The sequence below is a fragment of the Chiloscyllium plagiosum genome, chromosome 3 (genome assembly GCF_004010195.1).
Source record: "Chiloscyllium plagiosum isolate BGI_BamShark_2017 chromosome 3, ASM401019v2, whole genome shotgun sequence".
Taxonomy (NCBI): domain Eukaryota; kingdom Metazoa; phylum Chordata; class Chondrichthyes; order Orectolobiformes; family Hemiscylliidae; genus Chiloscyllium; species Chiloscyllium plagiosum.
The window spans coordinates 72,832,909-72,858,990 of record NC_057712.1 but is presented as its reverse complement, the minus strand read 5'-3'; the positions used below and the strand labels follow the sequence as shown (position 1 = coordinate 72,858,990).

At 38.7% G+C, this 26,082-nt stretch overlaps 1 protein-coding gene across 1 annotated transcript in view; it reads right to left on the bottom strand.

Annotated features, from left to right (window-relative positions):
- Positions 1-22,212: 22,212 nt before the first annotated feature.
- Positions 22,213-26,082, bottom strand: part of man1a1 (mannosidase, alpha, class 1A, member 1) — a 460,574-nt gene continuing 456,704 nt past the window's right edge. Inside the window, exon 12 of the mRNA XM_043684356.1 lies at positions 22,213-23,518. Coding sequence (XP_043540291.1) covers positions 23,392-23,518 — 127 coding nt within the window. The 3' untranslated portion in view covers positions 22,213-23,391. The remainder of the gene's footprint in view (positions 23,519-26,082) is intronic.

The following is a 26,082-nucleotide window of genomic DNA, read 5'->3' as shown; positions in this document are numbered from 1 at the left end:
AAGAGTTTTGTAAAGCTGCAGAATGACCTCGTGGTTCCGAAACTCAATCCCTCTACCAATAAAAGCTAACACACTGTATGCCTTGTTAACAACCCATAGAGAAACCATAAACATTTGGTCTATGTGCTTAGGAATCTGCAAGTACACAATTTTTGGGAACATACCATTTGCGCAAATGGTGAGATCTGAGAAGCTGCAGATACTGGACTTTAGACTGCGTTTCGAAAAAGAATGCACTATAGGATGACTTCCATGTAGATAGCTTGTATTTGTATCACTAGCAGATTTAAGAGCAATAAGCAAACCAAACTAATGCATACTACTAACACTTATTAATTAAATATTGCGCTTTGTCCTCAAGACTGACTCCGACCTCCCAGTTGCTTGATATTTCAATATACAGCCTGCTCTCATGCTAATATTTCTGTCCTGGGGCTGCTGCAATGTTCCAACAAAGCACAATGCAAGCTTGAGTAACAGCACCTCAATTTATGCATTCGCATTTATAGTCTCAAGGTCTTGAAAGTGAATTCCAGAGCTTCAGAAATTGACCACACTGCATCTGTTTTCTCTTTACGACATTCTCTCTCCCACTCCCAACAGCCTGGTCTTGTTTGTGTCTTGTTTGTTTTGCTCTGAGTACAATGAAGCATTCTCTCTCTTTCACTCCTTTATTTACAGCCATCTTACTCTTTCACCATCTTACTCCATTTACAGCCATGTTACTCTTACTTTTCTCTTTCACCACCATTAACAGGGAAATCACCATAATCCCAGAGGACCATAGCGCTGTTCTTTCATTAGGGAGAGAGAGAGATGAATGGTGGTGAGTTTAACCTGAGAATCACCACATCTCAGGTGAGGGGCCAGGTTGAGAAGGTAGGAACTTCATGGTCACCTCAGACAAAGCAAGAATTGAACCTGTGTGTTGGTGGCACTCTGCACCAAGTCACAGGTATAGGCACAGCTGAGGTTTGACCAGTCAGCTTTTGAAGGAGGTCAAGAAGGAGAGGGGAGGTATGGCTAGTTTCTTGGTTATCCCGGTAATTGGTCCAGTCCTACAAATGTCCTCTGTTGGTGGATACCAGTGTACATTTATTTCTTCTGAGAACCCCTTGTTCAGTTTGTATAATTTAGGACCAGATTGGATCAACATTTAGTCTTTACTGTTCTGGTTGTAGACCCATACTGACCCCATTCTCTGCTGGCAAGACGTGTGTTCTATTGCAACAATTGTAGTTCATAGACTGGTCAGTCTGATAGAGGCCGTCTTTCTGTCCTCCATTCAATCTCTACTGCCTTGAAACTGGGCCAAAAAGCATGTGGAAGAGCTGGGAGCTATGTGTGAAATCTCCTGTCCAGAGATGAACTGAAACAATTCTGCAATGATGTAGACTGGTAACTCAACAGGGCTAAGGTAACATCACTATTTCTCTGCAGTAAAGATTTGTCATTGTGGATCCCTCTCTTAGTCTCCCTATTGGCCAACAAATATCAGGGTGAGCTATGATGTGAACATAGCTGTAGGTCTTGGTGAAATATGAGAAGCAGTCATTGGTAAACTGCAGACTGTTCTCTGAGGTAATTATGTCAGGAATGGCAAATAATTCTCTTGAACATTGCAATAGCTGCCACCAAAATGGTGTTATGCAGTCACTTGACCTTGATCTATTGAGACTAATAGCCCATTACGGTCAGGAGTGTTTGTCTTCGAACATAAAAAGATCCATCCATCACTCCCACAGTCGAGATATAAATGAAGATGCCCATCAATGGTTCCTTATGGTCTTACTAATGGAGAGCATAAGTAATGCAATTGAAAACCAAACTGATACTCCTGCCTTGCTGTTTAATTCTAGCATAATGTTTTAAAGTCACTAACAAGTTCTGAAAGCTGTAGATAGACAAGGACTGGAAACATCCATTACAAGCTATTGACAATTATTAACCATTTATACTTTATATAAATATATTGGTGCTGCTTTTTGTTAGAATAGTTTTCTGTCAAGTTCCAGTCCATTGTGCATCATTTGAAATCACTGGTGGTGCAATCTAGCTTTCAGCATATCGCTACAAACTCATATGCAACAAAGATGATACAGCTGCGAGTACATGGATAAGTAATGAGCTCAGGAGAGGGAATCTTAGCACTCAGAAAAAGAGGATTACAAGTCTTGGGGAGGGAGAAATCAGAAGTTAGTGCCAAGGTCCAGTGCCAAAAATATCAGGCTAAATGACAGCACTGGTCAGGAGTGGGTCTTGCAGGTTAGTAACTGAGGTGTTTTCTACGTACAATCTGTGGAAAGTTTTCCCTTGAATGTTGGCAGTAATGGTGCTGGTTGCCTTTGGACAAAATTGGTTTTGCAATGTAGACCTCAAGCTAGCATTTGACTCCAAACTCACCACTTTGAGGAGACCAGCTTAAGCCATAAATTAGATTAAATGAAACACAATCCCATGCAAAATGATTTGGAATTCATGAAGTGTTTCGGAAGATGGGTGGGTGGGATGTTGGAGATACTCTTTGCACTTTATCAACCTACTGGATTTCCATTGTTAACAACTCAGTGTTGCCTAAATTCACACATCTGACATAAAATGTAATGGGTTCACACCTCACTGAGCACAAAAACTAAACAGACATTTCAGTGTGGTATTGAGGGAGTGTTGGATTGGTAGTGATTTTTGCTTTTAAGAGGATGTTAAAATAAGCCAGTCTGCCTGTTCAGACCATGACGATGTCTTAGTTATTTCGCTGCCAGGACTATCAAATAACAGCTAGTGAACTCTATTATGAATTGATTTTGTGATTGTGGAACGTTATTGTGCACAAATTGACAGGTGTAATTACACTGCACAACAATGTGCATACTTCCAAAGCAATTTATTGATCTGAGGCATCAGGAGGATGTGAAAAATGCCATGTAATTGCAATTTTTTTTCTGTTGTGATCCCATTTTTCACTGTCAAACTTTCAATATTTATTGGCAATTGAAGCTCTGCACTTATGCAGAGTTCTCTCCTGATATACAGACAGCGATTCACAGCAGTCAGAGCTCATAATATATCATTGAAAACCTCACCAAACATATACAAATCTTGTCAGTATTTTACAGCTCTTGAATGCTAGCATATTGCTAAAGAATAATAACTATTACAGGGCAATTCCACACTAAAGTTGCTTTATTCTATGTAACAGTTGCAGGTTTGAAAACTTTACCAATTGTGTTTTACTTCACTTACTTAACACTTCACAAATTAGCTTAGTATCTTCATCTTCCATTCCAGATGAACCTTTTTGCATATCCATTCTTATTTGCTTACAGAATATAGGCATCAGTGGCTAGGCCAGCTTTTATTGCAGTTAAGGTAGTAAGCTGCCTTCTTGAACAATTACAGTTCACAGTGAGAGTAAAAACTCACAATGCTATTAAGGAAAGAGGTCCAGGATTTCGACCTAGCAATGTAGTTCCAAATTAGAATTGTATGTGGCTTAAAGGGAAATAGCAGGTGATGGTGTTCCTCTACATCTGCTGCCCTTATCCTTCAATGAGGTAGAGGCTGTGTGTACAGAAAGTGCTGTTAAAGGAGCATTGGTGCCTTGCTGCAGTGCAAGCAGTAGGTGGTACACATTGCTGCCACAGGGAGCCAATGGTGAAGGGACTGTTGAATTTGGTGGATGGGGTGTTAATTGTGTGGGCTGCTTGTGTCAAGCTTCTTGAGTGTTTTTGGAACTGTACTCATCCAGGAAAGTGGAGAGTACTTCATCATATTCCCCATTTGCATCTTCTAGATAGTGGAAAAATTAAGTTGTCCTTTAAGTCATTCAGTGCAGAATTCCAGTCTTTTATTTGCACTTGTAGCCACAGTATTGAAATGGATCATTGAGTTCATTTTCTGGTCAATGGTAATTCAGAATATTGATAGCAGATTATTCAAAAATGGAATGGGCATTGAATGCCAAGGGTGATTCTTTCTGTGGACACTGTCATTGCCTGGCATTTGTGCAGCATAATACTCAAAGGCCTTAAGTAAAATAATTGAATGTGTGGTGACTTAATATTTGTTGGAATGGTAGTCATAGTTACACTTGACCAGAAGTGAATCTGGCTAGCAAGGTCATCTTGGTTTCCCCAGCAATTGAGTTAGTTATAGAGTCATAGAGATGTATAGCATGGAAACAGACCCTTCAATCCAAGTTTCACATATTCTGACTTAGCTCAGGTTTTCTGGTCTTCTCTGTACCTCAAGCACTCCCCCATCAGGGACCACTGCCATCTCTTTCCAGCTATGTTCTATTTGTGCCTCTATTTTCTGGTTTTTCATTAATAGTATTTCATGTCTCTCTGCCTGTCATTCAGTCCTTCAATATGGTGCCAATTCTGTTCTCTTCAATTTCCTGTGACTGACACTGATTGGTGAAGTTGAGGCTTTGGATTTTATTACTTACCTTTGATTTGAAGATTGGCCTTTTGACTTGTCCTCAAGTTAAATTCTGCTTTTGTACTATCCACTCTGCAGATAATAATACAATGAAATTGTAGCTTAAGATACTGGCAGGATCCATCCTGGGTCAAACAAAATGAACTCATCAATAAGACAGTGATTATTTTGTTAAACAGAATCATTTTCCTGATGTCTGTCAACTCTAACAGCATTTATACTATATAAGCAACTCTTCCTTGTGAAGTAGCATTGAAAAAAGATCAAAAGGAATGGGACTCACACATTTGTTAGGATCTGCAACTGCCAATGCTGTTGGCATTCTTGCAGTATGTGTCATTCAGTATCTAGGTATCATTTTATTTCAATTTGCAGTTCTTTCTATTCCAACACTGGCAAAACCCTGAGTCTAACATCAATCTGTGTTTATATCACACTTTTAACATAATAAAACATCCCAAAGCACTTCACAGAAAGATATTGAAAAAAATGATATAGTTCATTAATGTCAGCAATTGTCTCTTCCTTGAGTGTTAGATTACTGTTTAGCTCACTTCTGAATGTTTGTTGTTCTCCAGAATCTGTATCTGTACCATGGGGACCAGACCAATTAGATCTACAAAATACACTTTTGGAAATTTTTGGTAAGAACTGATGATTGTTTGTCCAAGAGTTGAAGATCCATAGACCTTCCAGGTTGCATTGAAAAATGTGCATAGGTTATGCATTTCCTCAGCATTCTTAGCCACCATTTGTACTCCAAACCACAGGTCCCACTTTGAACTTTGGCAAACACATTTTCTGTGGCCTTTGAACCCTCATGCCAGAGTTAAAACATCGTCTGTTTAAAGTCAGTGAATTTATATATTTCTGTTCTCTAAGACAGAGACATACTAATCCTACATGAGTTGAAATGAGTGAGATGTGGCATCAGAATCCCCAAGTCAATGCTGTCCAAAGAGGGAATCAGAACAATGTGAGCAAGTCTATTAGCACTGGTGTGACAATACTATGGTTTTAAGAGTTGCATTTTGTTCTAGGTTATTTTATGAACAGAGGTTGAGACAGACATGACAAGTGGTCTGTTTCAAGTCAATGAAGTAAACAACACACGAGGCCTTGAATTTTTGTTAAGGATGGAACAATAGAAGCAGCCTGAATGAGTAGGGTCAAACTCCCATAGATCTAGGATTTTTTATTTTAGCTTTTAGCAGTTGCCGAAGTCTTGAAGCTGGGTGTGGAAGCTCTTCCTCTCGCAGTTATAGCTAAAAGCTGGGATTCTCTTCCTGTTGCTAGAATCGCACACGGGACCCAATCTATTTTGCTGACTTTGCCTTTGCCAAGGTTGTACTTATGGGATGTTACTAAATTGGAACAGTTAATGAGTAGTTTATTACTTTGTAAATTATTTTGATCGAATTACAGTTATGCCAATTCTGTTATTTTGTTTGTATTCATACACTATATTTAAAATAAAATATGTTTTGCTTCAAGTCTGGTAGTCTGATCAATCAAACTACATCCAGAACGCAACACCTGATATTTGCCTTTACAATAAGAAAACGTTAGTGTCTGGGCTATCTCTTTGACATGTTTTGAGGGGGTTTGATAATGTCCATGACACACGGCAAAAGGAAAAATATCAAAGACAATCTCAAAGCTGGAAACAGATGTCCAATTGTGGCCCAAATGAGGAGTCATCATCAAAAATGGTGTCAAGATCCTCCCACTGTGAGAGGACAATGAAAAAAATAAAAAGAAAAGGAAGCTGTTCAAAACAACAAGCTGTCGCCACTTTTACCATGCTAGGAGACCCTACCAGGCTGATAGGGTTCATAAATGGAAATGTGTTGCTGGAAAAGCGCAGCAGGTCAGGCAGCATCTAGGGGACGTTTCGGGCTTTAGCCCTTCTTCAGGAATGAGGAAAGTTATTCTGTTATTTTGTTTGTATTCATACACTATATTTAAAATAAAATATGTTTTGCTTCAAGTCTGGTAGTCTGATCAATCAAACTACATCCAGAACGCAACACCTGATATTTGCCTTTACAATAAGAAAACGTTAGTGTCTGGGCTATCTCTTTGACATGTTTTGAGGGGGTTTGATAATGTCCATGACACACGGCAAAAGGAAAAATATCAAAGACAATCTCAAAGCTGAAAACAGATGTCCAATTGTGGCCCAAATGAGGAGTCATCATCAAAAATGGTGTCAAGATCCTCCCACTGTGAGAGGACAATGAAAAAGATAAAAAGAAAAGGAAGCTGCTCAAAACAACAAACTGTCGCCACTTTTACCATGCAAGGAGACCCTACCAGGCTGATAGGGTTCATAAGGAGAAAGTGAGGTCTGCAGATGCTGGAGATCAGAGCGGGACTGGACCAACTTTCCTCATTCCTGAAGAAGGGCTAATGCCCGAGGCACTTTTCCAGCAACACCCTAGATGCTGCCTGACCTGCTGCGCTTTTCCAGCAACACATTTCCATCTCTGATCTCCAGCATCTGCAGACCTCACTTTCTCCTGATAGGGTTCATAAGCCAACTTCAAACTTACAGTCAATGCCAACATCCCATTCTATACAACCATTCACAAAAAAAATCTGACAGTTGACACCAAATACTGCCAAGAAATAGACAGAGACAATGATAGAAAACAAGGATGGGAGTTCTAAAATGGAGTGTTGCCTAACTGAGAGCTGTTGTAGATTAGCAAGCAAAAATTGATAGTCAGAAGGGATTTAAAATGTGAATTTAAAAAATCATTGAAATCTACTGCACTGAAGAAGGGCATTTGGCATCATGTCTGTGCCAACCATAAAACAATTTATCGAGTCTAATCAGAGTGCAGGTCAAGAAATAATGGGACATGCAAGAACATTAATGCAAAATCAGGAGATACTGTTAAAAAAGTACTTTGCTGAATTTTTGATTATGAACTAAAATGAAACAAAAAGACCACTTTAAAACCAAAAACACTGGAAGGAATTACTGCATTTCTAACATGAAGTTACTATAACTCATTTTGTGTGACATTTCCACACAGGGTGAGTCTGTTTGTGGAATGCATGGTACTGCTGTATGCGTGCAAAGTAAGATTTGGTCGTCAACTGGTAGTTGATTTACTTGTTTAATTGTGACAACACTTTTGTATTAACTTGTGGGACATAGGCACCGCTAGCTGTCCAGCTCTTATTGCCCATCCTTAGTTGTTGTTGAGAAGGTGGTGGTATGCTACCTTCTTAAATGGTAGCAATCCACATGCTTAGGGAGGGAGTTTCAGGATTGTGATCCAGCAACATTACAGGAATAATGATATCTTTCTAAGGCAAGATGGTTAGTGACTTGAAGGGGAACATGTTGATTTCCAACATATCTGCTGACCTTGTCCTTCTAGGTGGAAGTGGTCTTGGTTATGAAAGGTGCTGTGTACAGCTACAAATATCAAAGGACATCAGTTTGACAACAGCTGTCTGATTTGTTCCTGGATACATGCTTAACCTGTCGTTGTGACTGAATGGCAGGTGGACACACACACACACACACACACCTGAAGTCTAAAGGAAGTTTGTTATTTTTGTGTCCCCAATTGCTTTAAGTTGCTGCCTTAACCAGTAACTAAGAGCCTTAAAAAAAACTAAGGGACACAGCGGCTACTCAATCTCCTTTGCTACAGAAGCACTTAGTTTTACCTTCAAGGAGTTCAACACATTAGCTGGAGAGCATACCATGGGTTCCATTGTACAAAGCCCAACTGGAATGTTGTCAGTACAATTAAGGAATTACCCATGTACAGAATGGTATTATTCCAGGGGAATGATTTGGCTGGAGTAGAAGTTATAGTTTCACCAATAGACATGGAAAGTCTGAGTGAAGCTAATGAGATGGAACAATTGCAAGACAAAGTTCCAGGTATAGTGACTAGAGCCGTGGCTAAATAAAGTCAATAATCAGAGGTCACAATAATACTGTAAGTAGATGTTAGGGCTGTTGAAATTCCATTTACGAATCTTAAGGAGCAGCTGAGCACTCTGGGTCTGCACTTGATGGAGATTAGAAGGATAAGGAGTTGGGGGTATCTGATTGAAACCTACAGAATACTGAGAAGCCTGAATAGAGTGGACTACCACTAGTGGGAGAGCTTAGGACTGAGGAGACAGCCGCAGAGTGAAAGAATCACCCTTTAAAACTGAGATGAGGAAGAATTCCTGCAGCCAGAGGGTAGTGAATCTAAGAAACTCACTTCCACAGAAAGCTGTGGAATTAAGCCATTGAGTGTATTAAGACAGATATAGACAGGTTCTTCATTAGTAAGGGGATCAAAGGCTACAGGAAGAAAGCAGAAGAATCTAATTGAGAAACATAACAACTAGGATGAAATGGCACAGCAGACGTGATGGGTTGAATGGCTTAATTCTGCTCCTTATGGCCTATGGTCTAAGAATGAAGATAATTCAAAACAAATGTTTGATATATTTTCATTAATGGATTGTCAGAAAGTAGATCGAGAGTTGAATAAGTTGGCAGACAACTTGATTTGATTCGATCTATTATTGTCACACGTACCTAAGTATGATGAAAAGTTTTGTTTTGCGTGCAGTATAGGCAGATCATACCGTACAAAGATCATAGGGTGAGGAATACAAAGTTGCGGCTGCAAAGAAGGTGTGCAAAAAGCAAAATTACTGTTAAATTTGAAATTTGAGAGATCCATTCAGAGTTTTAATAACAGCAGGGAAGAAGCTGTTCTTGAACCTGTGGTACATGTGTTTCAGCTTTTGTATCTTTAGCCTGATTGAAAAGGTTGGAAGAGTGTGCGAGAGGTCTTGATGACGCAAGCTGTTTTTCTGAGGCATTGAGAGGTGTAGATGGAGTCAATGGGTGGAAGATTGGCTTGTGTGATGGACTGGGCTGAGTTTACAACTTTCTGTAGTTTCCTAAGTCCTGAGCAGGGTGGTTGCCAAACCAAGCCATACCAAGTCATGGTACACCTAGATAGAATGCTAATGTTGAAGCTGGCATTGAAGGAATTCTGAAGTGCTATTGTATTAAAGACAGAGTTCTGATGATGAGGAGGAAATATCCTCACAGACCTGCGGACAAAGAATGGATGGATATTCAACACATAATGGTACCAACTAAATACCATAATTTTATATTACAAGTAGCGCATAATATTTCTATGGAAGGGAATATAGGAATACTGAAAAAGCAAGCATTGATATATAATTATTTTAAATGTCCAAGACTTTATTAAGATGTACTACAAAACTGCAAATTATGTGAGGCATGAAGAAAAGGACATGTAATTGAATCAGCATCTTTGATACTGATACTAGTGGCTGAACAACCATTTTGTCATTTTAGTAGATTGTGTAGGGCCGTTATTGAAAACAAAATCAGGTAGAAGTCCTGGATACAGTATTGGTATTTAAAGTTGACAAGGCACCAGGACTGAATGAGTTATATTCAAGGATTTTGAAAGAATTGGAAGTAGAAATTATGAGGTCCTGGCATAATCTTCCTGTCTTCCCTAGACTTGAGGGAGATGCCAGAAGCCTAGAGAATTGCAAACATTAGGGCTTTATTCAACAAAGGTTGTAAGTATGTAAAAGTTAGCTCACTGAGCTTGAAGGTTTATTTTCAGATGTTTTGTCACCATACTAGGCAACATCATCAGTGAGAATCTCTGTGAAGACCTGTTGTGTGTTCCGCCTCTCTATTTATAGGTCTTGGTTTCTTAAGGTGGGTGATGTCATTTCCAGTTATTTTTTTCAAGGGAAGGAAGATAGGGTCTAAATCAATTGTGTTTATTGATGGAGATCTGATTAGAATGCCATGCCTCTAAGAATTCTCATGCGTGTCTTTGTTTCACTTGTCCTAGAATGTGTGTGTTGTCCCAGTCAAAGTGTTGTCTTTCTCTGTCCGTATGTATAAAAACTATTGATAGTCGGTTGTGTCTTTTGGTGGTATTCATTTATCCTGGTGGCAAGTTTCCTGCTAATTTGTCCGATGTAGTGTTTTTTTTACAGTTCTTGTGTGGTATCTTGTAAATGACATTAGTTTTGCTTGTGGTATCTGATGGATCCTTTAGGTTCATTAGTTAAAGTGTGTTGGTAAGTTTGTGGGCTACCATGATGCCAAGGGGTCTGAGTAGTCTGGAAGTCATTTCTGATATGTCTTTGATGTTTAAGAAACCAAGACCTATAATTAGAGAGGGGGGACATACCACCAGCACTTCACCAGAGACTCTCACTGATGACGTTACTGAGTATGGTGACAAAGCATCTGAAAACAAACCATCCAGCTTAGCAAGCTAATTTACATGCTGATCATCAACCTGAGCCATAAGTCTTCTCAAAAATCACTATAAGGTTGTAAAGATGGTCTCAACAATTACAGGCCGATAAGCTTAACTTTGGTGCTGGGGAACCTTATAGAAATAATTATTTGGGATGGAATTAGTAAATATATAGAAAAAAGATTAGGAAAGTCAGCATGGATTTCTAAAGGGAAAATAATATTTAACTAATTTGCTAGAACTTTCTGAAGAAATTTGAAGAAGAGCAGAAAGGGTCAATGAGGGTGAAGCGTTGATATGATATACATGGATTTACAGAAGGCGTTTGATACAGTGATACAAACTAACTTGTGAGGAAAGTTACAGGTCATGGTATAAGAGTGATAGTAGCTATGTGCATACAAAATTAGCTGAGTAATAAGAGCCAGAAAGTAATGATCGATGGATACTTTTCTGGTTGGAGAAATATTGTAATGGAGTACCCTTGGGGTCGGTATTGGGATCCTTGCTTTTCCCGATTATATATTAACAATTTGGATGTTGGTTGCAATTTCAAAGTTTGCAGATGATACTAAACTTGGAAGGATTGCAAATTGTGAGGAGGACGAAAGGATATTGAGAAGTTAGTAGAATCGATGGATAGGTGGCAGACAAAGTTCAATGCAGAGAAGGGTGATGCACTTTAGATGGAAGAACATTGAGAGACAATGGATAAAATTTTAAAGCAGGTGCAGGAGCAGACAGACCATGGTTTAAATGTGCATAGATCATTGAAAGAGGCAGGACAGGTGGAGAGAGCAGTTAGTGAAGCAAACAATTTCCTTGGCTTTACTTATAGAGGCTTAGAGTACAGAGCAGGGACATTTGTAGGCCTCAGCTGGAGGTTGTGAGTGTCACATTATAGGAAACATGTGAATGCCTAAGAGTGAGTATAGTACCTGGACTGGTGCCAGGAATGAGAAACCTCAGGTATAAGGATGGATTGAAAAGGATGGGACTGTTCTTCTTGGAAAGCAAAGGCTGAGAAGGAGTCTGATATAGGTTTTCAAAATCATGAATGGGCTGAATAGAGTAGATAGGGAGAAGTTATCTGTGCATGTAGAAGGAACAAGAGGGCATAAGATTTAAAGTGCTATGCACTGAAGCAAGGGTGATGTGAGGAAAACATTTTTCATGCAATGGGTAGTTAGGGTATTAAATGCATTGTCTGGAAATTTGGTGGAGGCAGGTTCAATTCAGGAGGGCATTGGGTGGTTATTTAGATAACAATAAGGAGAATTTTCAGTGTTGGATTATGTGTCCATTTTCCAAGGAAGATTCAGAGGTACATGCAGGGTAGCACAAAGGCTGATGTAATTTTAATCTCAGCTCTATGTTCCTGCATTTCATCCTCTTCATAATCAAGAATCTACCTCTGCCATAAAATATCTAAAGAACCTGCTTCCACTGCCTTTTGAAGAAAGGAATTCCAAAGACTCACATTCCTCAGAGAAAATAATCTTTCCTCATCCCTGCTTTAAACTGACACCCCTTATTTTTAAAATCTGATCCATTTCCAGTCAATCTGTCAACAAATCGCCAATTTTGGAGTGGTTAACCAAATCACACTATCTACTCTAGCTCCAAGTCCTTTTCACAGTCATTTTTGCTATAGTTCTGTACCATGTAAGGTATACTGGCTTTTGCCCTATTTTATTTTAGTTTTACATTTACATCACTGTCCTGTTTAAATTTATAGCCACGTGCAACTCGTCTGGGCCGCAGCATAAGGCCATGCTTGAAGTAACAAGCATTTTTCTGAGATTTCATCTCGAACGTCTTGTTGAATCTCCAGTGCTGGAGCAGAGGAGGTTTATGGTCCCAATGAACATATAGAATCACTCTCTCTCTCTCTCTCTCTCTCTCTCTCTCTCTCTCACACACACACAGTTCTACTGTTGATAAGTAACCACGAAGTGATCACTCATCATCACCCTCTCAATTCCCCTCTCTCTATTTGATTTAAGAATATTTTGGTGCCTACTCACATGTCTTGAGCAACTCCAATTTATTACATTTACCTATGCAAAATTCAAACTCATTTAAACATTGACCCAATGGTTTTTGGCTTCATTAAAGTTAATTTTTCAAAAGGCTCATGTTAAAAAAAATCAATGTAAATTTTTCTTGGATCAAAATGCAAAAGATTTAGAGCAAGAGTATAATCTTGGATATGTTATAGTTTTGACTTAATTGAAAATGTATGAATGAAAATAAGTACCAGTAAATAAATACCTATTTAAAGATTGAATATTTATACTTATATATTCAAATTATGAATGAAATTATGACAGGTGAACTGTATTTAAATTATAAAATACTTGGCGACAATTTCTGTGGTTCACTATTTAAAGGCATATGTCAGAACTCAGATTTTCCTTCTGCCAGTTCTCGCTACAATCCTCCAATTGACAACCTAATATTTAACATATGGTCTGTCATGATGCCTTTGAGACAGAATTCAGTATTTGAAAACATGTAAGCACCCTCACTTGGAAAAGTGGGTCAGCATGTTTACCAATAAAAAAAATTTAAAAGCAGAATATCAAATGTGCAATTACTTACAGTTTGATGACACCGGCATCATGACCGTGATGATGAAGAAGATCCATCTAATGATATTATATAACCAGATTAATGGGATGCATTGTTCAGTAATTCAAATGGTGTGTAGCATGATTTGAAGAATTTTCATATTAAAATATTGTAGATAATTTGTTGTATATCAATATTGTGTCAGCTTAAAATATGAGCTTCTCATTTTGTAAAGTGAATGTCAGATAATTAATATGAATTTGTCACTGTTACTGTTCTTCTTGTCCTTTTTGGATTTCACTTGTACCTAAGTCAAGCACACATGTAGTCCCCTCAGACATTTCTCATGATGTTTGACCTACAAAATTGGTTTCAAGAATTCTACTTTTGCACTAGCATGTATGATATCTTTCCAGGCTTTATAACTTGATAGACTGTTCCAAATAGGTGAGAGCATCATGAATCATAGAATTCCTACACTGTGGAAACAGGCCCTTAATCCAACCCACACTGACCCTCCAAAGAACAATCCACCTCGACCCATTCCCCTACTCTATATTTACCCCTGACTAAAGCACCTAACCTACACATCCCTCAACACCATGGGAAATTTAACATGGCCAATTCACCTAACCTGCATATCTTTTGATTGTGGGAGGAAATCGGAGCACTCGGAGGACACAGGGAGAATGTGCAAACTCCACACAGACCGTGACCTAAGGCTGTAATCGAACCGAGGTCCCTGGCATTGTGAGGCAGCAGTGCTAATCACTGAGCCACTGTACCTCTCTCATATACAATTCATATTGACCAGTTCAGGGGAGATGCAATTCAAAGGGTTACTGCCAATTGAATACAACCTGGGGCTTTGTGGAAAGTTTAGAGTAACAGAGAGAACATTATCAGCCAGAAACCAGCTCCAGCTGTGCAGAACTAGGGTTATGTGATGTGCTGAATGGAGTGGAATGATAGTGCATCGGAACCTTATCATCAGGAAGCCTACTGTCCACTCCATGGTGGACCCAGTGAAAAATTGAGCTGCATTATAATCTATACTCAACCTCAGTTAGGGGATTGCATGACAAAGTTTAAAGATAGCCCTCATCTCCCAGGAGCCAACCTTGAAATGTATCCAACACTTGAAGTAAACATGGATTTAAGAGTTACTAAGGATGTAGGTGGTGTTAAGGCAGCTTGCAAGTTACTTATTTCAGACCTCTAAGATATGGTACTGATAGTCACAGATGACGGGTACATTGACTGTTTGGAACCCTTTTCTGTTGATGAAGTCTGCCTTATTATGGCATTCTCAATGTGATATGTGTACAGTTTACAGCACCCAGCCCTTGGTGAAAGCCACCTAAGCTGGCAAAACCTACTGCTCAGGCTGCAGCAATAATCTCAGTATGGAAAAAATGAGATGAAGTGGTGTGATCTGATGCCAACTGCAATGGTAACAGCCTTGATATATTTAAAGGTTAAGAATTGAGAGATCCCACACAGGTCCTTCATGGTTCCTTGAAAGCAGCTAACTGCTTTAAAAATTTACTACAGTTCTTGTCTTGACATGTCTGGGATAGAATGGTCTACCCCTTCAGATTACAAGTCCTCCTTCAACAGAAGACATATGTTCTGTGACATCATCAGTCTGCAGCAACAGATTTGCTGATCTGGAGAAAATTACATTGAGAATGAAAGACTCCAGGCCCCCTGTATCTCCTCTGCATCCTAGGGGATGATCAGCTGCAATTTCTTCATGTTGAGGCTGTTAGCAGGCATTGCAGGTTGCTGCTGGCCCTGAGCTCATTGGCACATTGTTCGACCTCAGTTTCTCTGTGCCTTTGTTGCACGATGGCCACAGTGTTGATAACCTATACTTGGCTGCATCCATTGGCCACAGTTCTAATGAACCCAAGTGAGGAATATCAGAAAGATATGCTAGTATTAGGTATGCTGGCAGTTAGTAATTGCATCACATGCAAGTTATAGTTTCGCATATTCCTTAGGGTGTTTTAAAATAGTGTCTCCTAGTTCTGGACGACCCACAAGAGGGAGCATCCTTTCCACACCTACCTTGTTAAAGCCATTCTGGAACTTATATACTTCAATTAACTCACCCTTAACTCTGCTAAATTCCACTGGAAATCAGACTTCCTGGGAAGCAGGTTCGGACAGGCTCTGCACACAGTGAGGCAAAGGAAAATTGGTGGCAGTGAACCACCTCAAACAACCCTTACCCTATGCCACATCTTGACAGTGGTGGCAGATACAATGAGGTGCCAGTGGTAGCAAGCAAAGCAAATGCCATCGGTTTCTTCTGTTTTTAATTTCTGTTAAAGACATCTCTATGAGCTGTGATGAGCAGCAGAGATAGCTAAATGATTTTTGATTTTGGACAGAGATAATCGAACAGTAATAATTAAGGAGTTTTCTCCCCTCTCTTTCCACTTGATCACGGTTGGCTAATGTAGTTTTTGTGTAGAATTTCTCAAAACCTGTCTTCTTTTCTCCATGTATAAGATTGTCTTAGGCTATAGAGACCATAACGGATGAACCCAACCCAACCTTTAACACAGGCTCACTTTCCATTAGACACCACCGAATGGTAAAACAGTTGCAGAAATGTAGTCTGATTTCCCCATTCTAATCCGGAGGCAACATTTGGAATCTTATAATTGACCTTTGTGCCTCTTTATTAGAATAGGAAGATGCACCAGCACAAAGCAAATTATCGGAACTAACATCTATCTGATTCCAATGATTTCCCCAGAGGTGAGATACATTTTTGGCTTAACTCTCAGCTGTTGTTCAGTTCCTTACTTGGTATATAAGTGGATTTTAGTGTTTTGGAAGCAGACAGATGGTCTCTGATGATTGATAGACTAAAACGTCAAGAAAATAGTCTCATTCAGAGAACATGCTAAACGCTCTCCAATTAGATCAACCGAAAATCCTTGATCTGTTCACTTTGACATGCACACACTTGATATCTACAGCCTGATAAACATTGAAGTCAAGGCACATTATGATTGCTATCACATAGGTTTATGTCCAAAAGATTGCATTATAAAAGATTAGGCATTTTAGCAAAATATCCTTAACTATAACTCAATTACATATTACTAAATAAAGACATATTTTATTCAAGATTTCATCTTGTATTCATCAGGACAATCTGCAAGAAGACCAATTTAATGAGAAAAAAAATCAATATTTATGCTATATGAGAGGTGAGTGCTGATTAGTTGCAAAGTGGTTTCTGATTGGTAGACATGTTGCCTTTAACAATTGACACAATAAGCAAGAAACTGACGGCATCCAAACAGCAAAACTCAGAACACAATATCCAACATTAGATGTGATTCTGCAATTAGAGAGCATTTGCTGGATAATCCTGAGGGTGCAAAGAATTACACCGACAATCAGTTTTCTTTTTCATAATATTATGACCAAAATTAAATGCATAACTTCAAAGAGGGCTGGACCAATGTCTGAACTTAAGATCAGTTAAAAATTAGGCTTTATCCCTTTATCTTTACAAAGAACAAAGGGGCTTTTTGCTCTCAAAAATGCCATTTATGATGTTGATAACATATGTGATTACCCCCAGATCGATCTGTTATGTTATAACACCATTAAATTTTATTTTTAATTAGTTTTTTTTCCCCCAATCTAACGACTTTGCAATTGGGTGCAGTAAATGACAGCTGTTGCCATGTTAATTCAACTACCTACCTCTTTCTATATTTGATCTGCCTATTCTCAGCTTACCCACAAATGCAGGAGATTTTGTTTTTCCACTACACCCAGATCACTTACAGAAACTGTAAATGTCAATGTCCCTCGAGAAATGTGTGAAGGATGTTGACGGTTGCTTAGTTCTGTTTCCTGCACCTGGTGCAGCATGTTGGTCACAGTTCAGGAAGGGGGAGCATTGCCCAGAGTATCTCAGTTCCAGTTTAACTAACACCATAGAATCTTTAACAGCCAATTGAACAGGCAAATGTGACTTCAGTTTAATGTTTCATTCATGAATGAGGCTGTATACAAAATATTTGAGAATTAAATTAAATTTTATCGCCTTTCTTTTATGATTCAAAGCTTTTGAAGTAGAAATGAAACTATTTGAAACCTACAACTGAAAAGCTAATTTGAAAGAGGTTAAAAGAGCAAAGAAATGAATGAAACATTAAAATCAACCATTTGCAATCAAAATATCTATTTTGCTCCCACAGCCTTGAGTTAAACAAAATCATGCCAGTACTGGCTGACACAGCCATTACTATTCTATGCCGCAGATATTTTATTACTGACTGGATTCTATATTTGCAAAGGATGATGACACCTTGTGGAAGATAATAAATATTACACAAGTCAAACTGAGGGTTCATGTCTTCAGTGATCTGTCGGAGACTGAAAGCCGCAGTTTGGGTTCCAGTTAACTTCAACCATGTTTACCTTGCTGAGATCCTGCTTGGCGGAAAATGTTTAATTGCTTTCTTACAAGAGAATCCAAAGTGTGTTGGTCAATGTATTGAGTGCTGTGCTCACTGCTTGCCTCAACTTTACCAAAGGTGGGAGAGGGGGTCTACCTGTGGGACAATAGAGGTGCTTCAATTAAGAGTTTTGTCCTGTTGTTACTTCAATTTAGCCAGGGAGAGGCCCAGGCCAAATATTGATCCCTGCACCTATTGCGGAGTATACTGGCAATGGATAAGCATTGTGGATAAAAAAAATATGAATTAGGCCACTCAGCCCTTCAAATCTTCTTCACCATTCAAAAAGGTCACGACTCATCTGTTCGTCTTTCAAATATCACATTTATATCTATACCCAATAACCTGTAATTTCTTTGTCTAACAAAAACCTGTCACCATCTTAAAAATATACAATCTCTCAATCTATAGTGCCTTCTGAGCCAGAGTTCTAAATTAGCATAATCCTCAGAGAAAGAAGTTTCTACCTATCTCATTCCAAAAAGGGCAATTCCTAGCTATATACATTTTCACATCTTTATGTTCTGTTCACAACAAATGTTCCTACTTGATGTCATCTGCAAATTTAAGTATCCTGCCTTTGATTCCTTTACCTTGATATCATTGATCTGAAGCTGAAGATTTAGCACAGATATGGAAACACAGAAATAGGAATTGGAGTAGGGCAGTCAGTCCTTTGAGGTTGTTTTACCATTCATTATGATCATGGCTGATCATCCAACTCAATTACCTGTTCCAGCTTTCCTTCCATATCCTTTGATTCCTTTAGTTCTAAATGCTAAATCCAACCTCTTCTTGAAATCATTTGATGTTTTGGCCTCAACTGCTTTCTGTGGTGACAAAGTCCACAGGTTCACCACTCTCTGGGTGAAAACATTTCTCATCACAGTCTATGTGTCAGGTATGGTGCCAATCAGCAGAGAATTTGCCTCTGATTCCTGTTGATTCTAGTTTCGCTAGGTCTCCTTGATGCCGCACCCAGTCAAATGATGTCAGGGGGTGTCACCTCTGGAATTGAGCTCTTTTGCCCATGCTTGGCTCAATGTTTGACAATAAGGTCAGGAGTTGAATAGGAAACCCAAACTGGGAGTCAGTGAGTAGACTTTTTCTGAGTAGGTGCTGCTTGATAGCAATGCCCGAAACGTCGATTCTCCTGTTCCCAAGATGCTGCCTGACCTGCTGCGCTTTTCCAGCAACACATTTCCATCTTTGTTGTCTATTTATCTTGTCTGAGGCTTTCTGAGGCCACGTTCTTTGAATACTCTCTCAAAGGGACCCATTTAATGTCTCTCTTACCATTTAAACTTTGTGCCAGATCTCATTTAATATTCTGATTTATGTCACTTAATCTAAATATTTTCCAGATTTGTAAAGCATCAACATGCTTTTTGAGCAAACATTTTATCACAAATTAAGCATTAAGTATGGTCACCTGCAGATTCTACAATAGCCCCTCTCAATTTGTTTGGGTGTTGCAAGAAACTCTGATAATGTTTTCACAAAAATACATTTTATACTGCTTCAGGTGAAAGAAAAATGTGTGGACTGTTTCAATGTTTACTTTCAACTAAACAAACACCACCTTGTTTCTATTGCAAGTGGATAACAGATGCGCTTTGATCCATGACAAGACTGTGTTCTAGATTGGCCCTGCACTAGTAACTGTTTTATTTAAAGTAAACAAAGTGAATGAAACTCAAAGATTCATTTCAAAATGGCAGCTGAGTAAGACTCCGGAGATGGAATTTATCTATGCCATCCATATCTTTGCTTTCTGCGTCTTTTTACATTTTCTTCCTTTTTCGCTTTGCCTTTTGTCCTCGGACAGCATGTGATGCCCAGGTGAAAGCCAGCGGACTCCTGGTCTCAGCGTGGCGAGATGAAGTCTGGCATGATCTGGGTTGGAAGAACTTATTCTGAACGCTTATTTCTCTATTTTTCTCATGTAGATTTATAGAGCTGCATAGCAGAGATACAGACCCTTTGGTCCAATTTGTCCATGCTGATAAATCTAGTCCCGTTTTTCAACATTTGGCCCATATCCCTCTAAACATACCCTATTCGTATATCTATCCAGATGAGTTTTAAATGCTGTAATTGTACCAACCTCCACCACTTCTTCTAGCCGCTCATTCCAGACTGACAACACCCTCTGTGTGGAAAAGTTGCCCCCTCAGGTCCCTTTTATATCTTTCCCTTCTCACCTTAAACCTATGCCCACTAATCTTGGACTCCTCCCTCAGCCCAAGGAAAAGACCTTACTTATTTACCTTATCCATGCCCACAATTTTATAAACCTCGATAAGTTCACTCCTCAGCCTCCAATGCTCCAGGGAAAAATAGGCGCAGGCTATTCAGCCTCTTCCTATAGCTCAAACCCTCCAACATCCTTGCAAATCTTTTCTGAACCCTTTCAAGTTTCACAACATCTTTCCTATAGGAGGGAGACCAGAATTGCACGCAATACTCCAAATGTGGCTGAACTAATATCCTATACAGGCATAACGTGGCCTCCCAACTTCTATACTCAATGCTCTGTCCAATAAAGGCAAGCATACCAAATGCCTTCTTCACTATCCTATCCAAATGCGACTCCACTTTCAAAGCGCTATGAACTTACACTCTTAAGGTCTATTTGTTCAGCAACACTCCTGAGGACCTTACCGTTAAGTGTGTAAGTCCTGCTCTGATTTGCCTTTCCAAAATGCAGCACCTCATAATAATTTAATTTAAACTTCATCTACCACTTCTTGCCCATCTGACGTAACCTTCTTCGTTATCCACTACACAATGTGGTCACAGGCCTCCAGTCCAAAAAGCAACCCTCCATCACCACCGTCTGTCTTCTACCTTTGAGCCAGTTCTGTATACAAGTAGCTAACTTATTGCTGGATTTTTAAAATTTCTTCATTTTTCTAACTTTTCCCCCTAAGAATGTGTATTTAAGAACGTGTACCTAGGTAATTAAGATGTCAGTGTAAGTGGTGACTTATAAACATTTTACTTTATACGTGTGAGTACACAAGACAATAAAGCTAATTCTAATTCTCGAATCACAAGTTTAAATGGTTTTGAACAAACCAATAAAATTTTTATTATATAAAGTTAGAAAAAAACATAAACACAACTTATATTCTAACAATGAATTAGACAATTACAGAAATACAGGAGAGGCCATTCAGCTCACTTGTTCTAACCATTGTGGATTAATACCAACCTCCTGCCTTTTCCCCATAACCTTGCACATTGTTTCTATTTAAATACCCATCTTTTTTAGATTAGAGTACAGGCCCTTCGGCTCAACAAGTCCACACCGACCCGCCCTCTTGAACCTGCCTCCCTCACATTTCCAGAGTACATTCCACAACTTCTTGCTGTGTGAAAGAATTCTTCTCCAGCTGGCATTCGCCTCGTTTGCAAAACACTTTCAATCTGTGTCCTCTAGGACTCAATACTTTTACAAACAGCAGCAGTAAGTTTGGGATCTCAAACTTGCCCCTTATGATTTTGAAAACTTTCATTAGATCGCCTATCCTTCTCCTCTCCAAGAAAACAGTCTCAACTATTTCATTCTATCTACGTTACCATCCCTGGGAAAAGTTCTGATGAACCTTTTCTGCACTTGCTCCAATGTGTACACCTCCTTAAAGTGTCACAAAGAACTACAACCATATCCCAGTTGAGGTTAAACTAGTGTTCTTTACAAGTTCAGAGTAACCTCCCTGCTTTTTCCTCTATACCAGTATTAATGAAGTCCAACAATGGTATTCACTACATAAGACCAAAGGTAAAGGTAGGTCGTTCAATACATCCAGTCTGCTCTGTCATTTCATAAAATTATAGATGATCTGATAATCCTCAACTCCAAATTCCTGTCTATTACCCACAACCCTTGATTCTCTTACTGATTAAAAATATGTTGACCTCAGCCTTGAATAGGCTGACAAACCCAGCCTCTGTATATACAATAAGCTAGAAAGTCACCATCTTCTAAGAGGTTGAGAAGTTGGGACCTTCATGAACATGTGTTGTTCGTATTACTCTGCATTGAAAAGCAGCCATCCAGCCAAATGAGCTAAACCAACCCCAATAGTTTTCTTTCTTGACTACACTCCTTAAAATCCACTTCTTTCACCAAGTTTTTGTACATTTTTCTTTAATATAACCTTTGATCTGGAATCCATTTTTCCTATCGTAAACCACTAGGCAGCACCCAAGAATTCTTTTCTATGTTAAAAGCTTTGTATAAACCCAGTTGTTACTTACAATTATGCATGTATCATATTTATAATTATATATACTATATAGCAATATCTAACTCCCCTAATATTTCTCTCTTTAGAATTTTAACTGCATTTGCTTACAAGTTTATCCTGTAACAATATAAAACCACAATAAAATGTTTCTTCATCAATTTTATTTTTTATAGAATGTGTCCAGTAAGGAATGTACAAACCATCTTCGAGAATTGTGATCACAGAGTATGTATAAACTGATATCAGACATTCTCAAATCACACACAGAATGCCAACAGCAACTGCCAAAAAATTTCAACTGTGTTTTGAGTCAGACTCAAGATGATTAATGATCTTAAATCCCTGTCAACCAGCCATATTTTCATTGGCGGGATTTTATCTGCACAGCAAATGTCAGAAGAAAAAAAAAGTAAACATTTTAAACATTCTGCCACAATGGCTGAAAATTGTACAATAATTAAAATACCAATTCTTTAGATAATGCATCTATCCCCGCACATTTTATATTCATCATTTTAGAAAACGTACATAAAAATATTGTTTTATTTTTGTTGAAGTAGACACAAACAATTTACAACATTAGAGACCTATGTATAAAGGGAATGTTTTAATTTGCAGAAGAAATACACAAAAATATCAAGTGTAGAAAATAAATCATAAAATACAGAAGAGTTGAAATTGATTCACATATTGAATACCTGACTCATTTCAGAAGATCTATGTCAAGTGCAATATTTGTCTTTTGGGTCTATTCCACGCCTTCAATTTGGAATTTCAATAATACATTACTATCATTTCTTACAGCATATTTGATTTCCTTATCTTCAGATCTCAAAGAAATTATTACAAATCAAAAAAGATTATGTTCTATCTACCTAGCGCAATGATATTCATCAGCGCCATATAAAATAGAAAGAAATGAACTGGAGCAGTAATGCTAAGTTCTCAATTCATAGCATTCAATGAAAAAGAAACAGAAGCGACCTCATAAAGAAAGTCTCTTTTCATATATATATATATTATATATAATGTGGCTTAAGAATAAACGCAAGGAAAAGAAAATGTTTCTTGTAAATAAATCTCTGGATATTCAATTAATTATGGCTTTTTTGCAACATGGCAAAAATCACAGCTCAAAGCAAACATCTCCTCACAGAGGTGGTTAAGGTTGTTGCAGTCCATTTCCTGCAGCCTCATATTAATTTTACGGCAGCATGCATGTTGCATATTACAATTTATTTTGCCTTCTTCTATAGCACGCACATTTGAATTAAAATAATGAATAATTAGATGTACACTATTCCAAGGTCCAAAACATTTGCGCTACTCTGTTTTATTCTCAACAGCTTGGCTATCTTTGCGAATAATTGGCAATGGATGAGCTTCACTATTGAAGATCCAGTGTTCCAGTGGAAGGAGGTCATCGTCAGAGAACATCAAATAAAGATACCTGAAGGGAATCATCAAGAAAGATAATACAAAAATAAAATTATTGTACTGAATATATATGAATCTGCTTGCATGGGAATACAGAAAAATTGATTTGTAGCAGTTACACACAAGCTCAATGTTATTACAATTATTAAGTAATGCTGTTAAGTTTTGAGGCCGTGTCTTTAGTTTAAGATGAAATGAGAGGGGTGATGTGACCTATGCATACCGTAAGCCTGGGTGGTTTGATTGTTGGAAATTATGGGAGCCTCAGATTACTTTACTGGGAAGAAAGTGTACATTGTTTACACTTGGAGACAATGGCAGCAGCCGGGGTGGTGACAGAAGATAAACCACAGCATAGATTTTCAAAATTTTCAGCTCTCAATATGGGACCAGCCATTTTTACAGGCATGGGAATGGGGATGGCTTAGTTCCCACATGTACTTTTCATGGAGGCAGCTGCCCATAAAGAATCAGCAACTTCTTCAGTTTGGTGAGGTTTTAAAAGCCTGGGCGAAGTGCACAGATTTGACCTGGTAGTGGCAGGTCTGAACTTGTGGATTCAATTCAATGCACAGAGTCCCCTTTTGAAGCAGTAAGGTGCATTCTTTTTAAAATTGGGGTCACATTCCTAAAAATCATGAAAAAGTGAGGAGATGTTAAGTGAAGATGTAATGCCCACAGGAATCAATGTTAAAACTGGAGTTAGGTTCCATCAGACCTTCCTGAGCAGAGAGGAAAAAAAACATTAAACCTATACTCTCTAAATTAAAATACAATAGTTCCTGTATTTTACATAGCTAAATTGCCAAATTGGTAAATTAAATAGCTGATAAATTAAAACAAATGCAAGAATGTTAACCATGTATGTAATATTCTACAATACTGTTAGGTTACCCAGACCATTTAGTGGCAGAGGCTGATGTTGGAAGCCGAAGACTACCTGCAATGACTAATGTCTACCACTGGATGGAGTCCAGAACCTAAGTTTCAATTCAAACTCAGGAGAAGCAAGGACCTTGGAGAACAGCCAGCAGCGATGGGAAGACCAAGCCTCGACCCTAAAGGTAAAAATAGGGCTCAATTGTGAATGTGTGTGTGTGTGTGTATAGATGAGATGAGGTTGGGATATGCAGGAGACAAAGTTAGGTGGAGCAACTAGGAACCATGTCCAAGGGGGAGGCAAGGCTACATGCCCAGAAGAGCATGAAGTGTGTAAACACAGAATTTCAATGGTGATAGATGCTGACAAAGCTTGCAAATTAATCTAAAATGAATATGGTGTTGCAAATTTTTTAAAAATCTGTCACTGATAAAATGACAATATTAAGTAACGCAACATTAAATGAGGACTGTACCCTTTTCGAGATCATCCTGGGACACTTTTGGGGAAGATCGTGCGCCCTTTGGGGCTCTTTGAGATTGCGAAGGATTTGCATGAATGTATATAAAATTACCCAACCTCTCAGAATTGTGAAGGTTATTGGAATGGTCAAGAAAAACTGCCAAAGGGAGCAGTCAAGGTATTTAAGTAGTAGTTTTTAAATCTTGAAAATGTAGGAGAATTGTTTAAAAAAAGTTGGCTAGCCCCTTCACTTTGTTGGTTGATTTAAACCTGATGGTTTCCATTGCTAGATTACAGTTACATAACTGGTTTCAGTCATTAACATAGTAAGGTGCTTGCTATTGAATGATTTGACTGACAGCTCTAAGTGGTAAAAGATTCTTTGAGGAGAAAGTGAGGTCTGCAGATGCTGCAGATGCAGATGCAGATCCTGAAGAAGGGCCTGTGCCCGAAACGTCGAATCTCCTGTTCCCTGGATGCTGCCTGACCTGCTGTGCTGTTCCAGCAATAAAGTTTCAACAAAAGATTCTTTGAAGCAAGACTATGAATTCCAATGTTTTTGTTACAAAGGATTGTGCACTTGAATGAAATGTTTGTTGTTACAAGGCATTATGAAGTTGAAGGGATATAAATGCAGGAAATAGGTTTTTATGAGTCATTTTTCTTTTAATACAGTGGCATTTGCAATGGGCACTGATATTTCATTTCTGCATGGGTCCTTTGGAATGTCTGTGGTGGATACTGTGTGAGTTGACATGGTAGATCTAGGACAAAGATGATGGCTGGAGGATATGGGTGGGTACAAGTTGGCACTAAGTTGTTATAGGGCTTAAGAGGGCCATAAGCTCACATGAATGATGTGATGAGCCATGGGGTTGCATTCATGGTATGGGGTGACATAAGCTAAGCATGGATAGACCAAGGGGACACTGTGGAGGCATGAGGGGATTTGTTCTTTAATATTTTATTCTTTTTCTTTTCACAATTAAATACAGCGCTGGTGCATGGAGACAGAACCTTTGCTTAGCAACATCAGCCCTTGACCTGGGTTCATCCTGATTCCCAAGGAACCCTGTCAATTTGGGATTAAAATCACAACTGGGAAACATCCTGGCAATATGCTCCCAAGCAGAAAAATGTGTTGCTGGAAAAGCGCAGCAGGTCAGGCAGCATCCAAGGAGCAGGAGAATCGACGTTTTGGGCATAAACCCTTCTTCAGGAATGAGGAGGGTGTG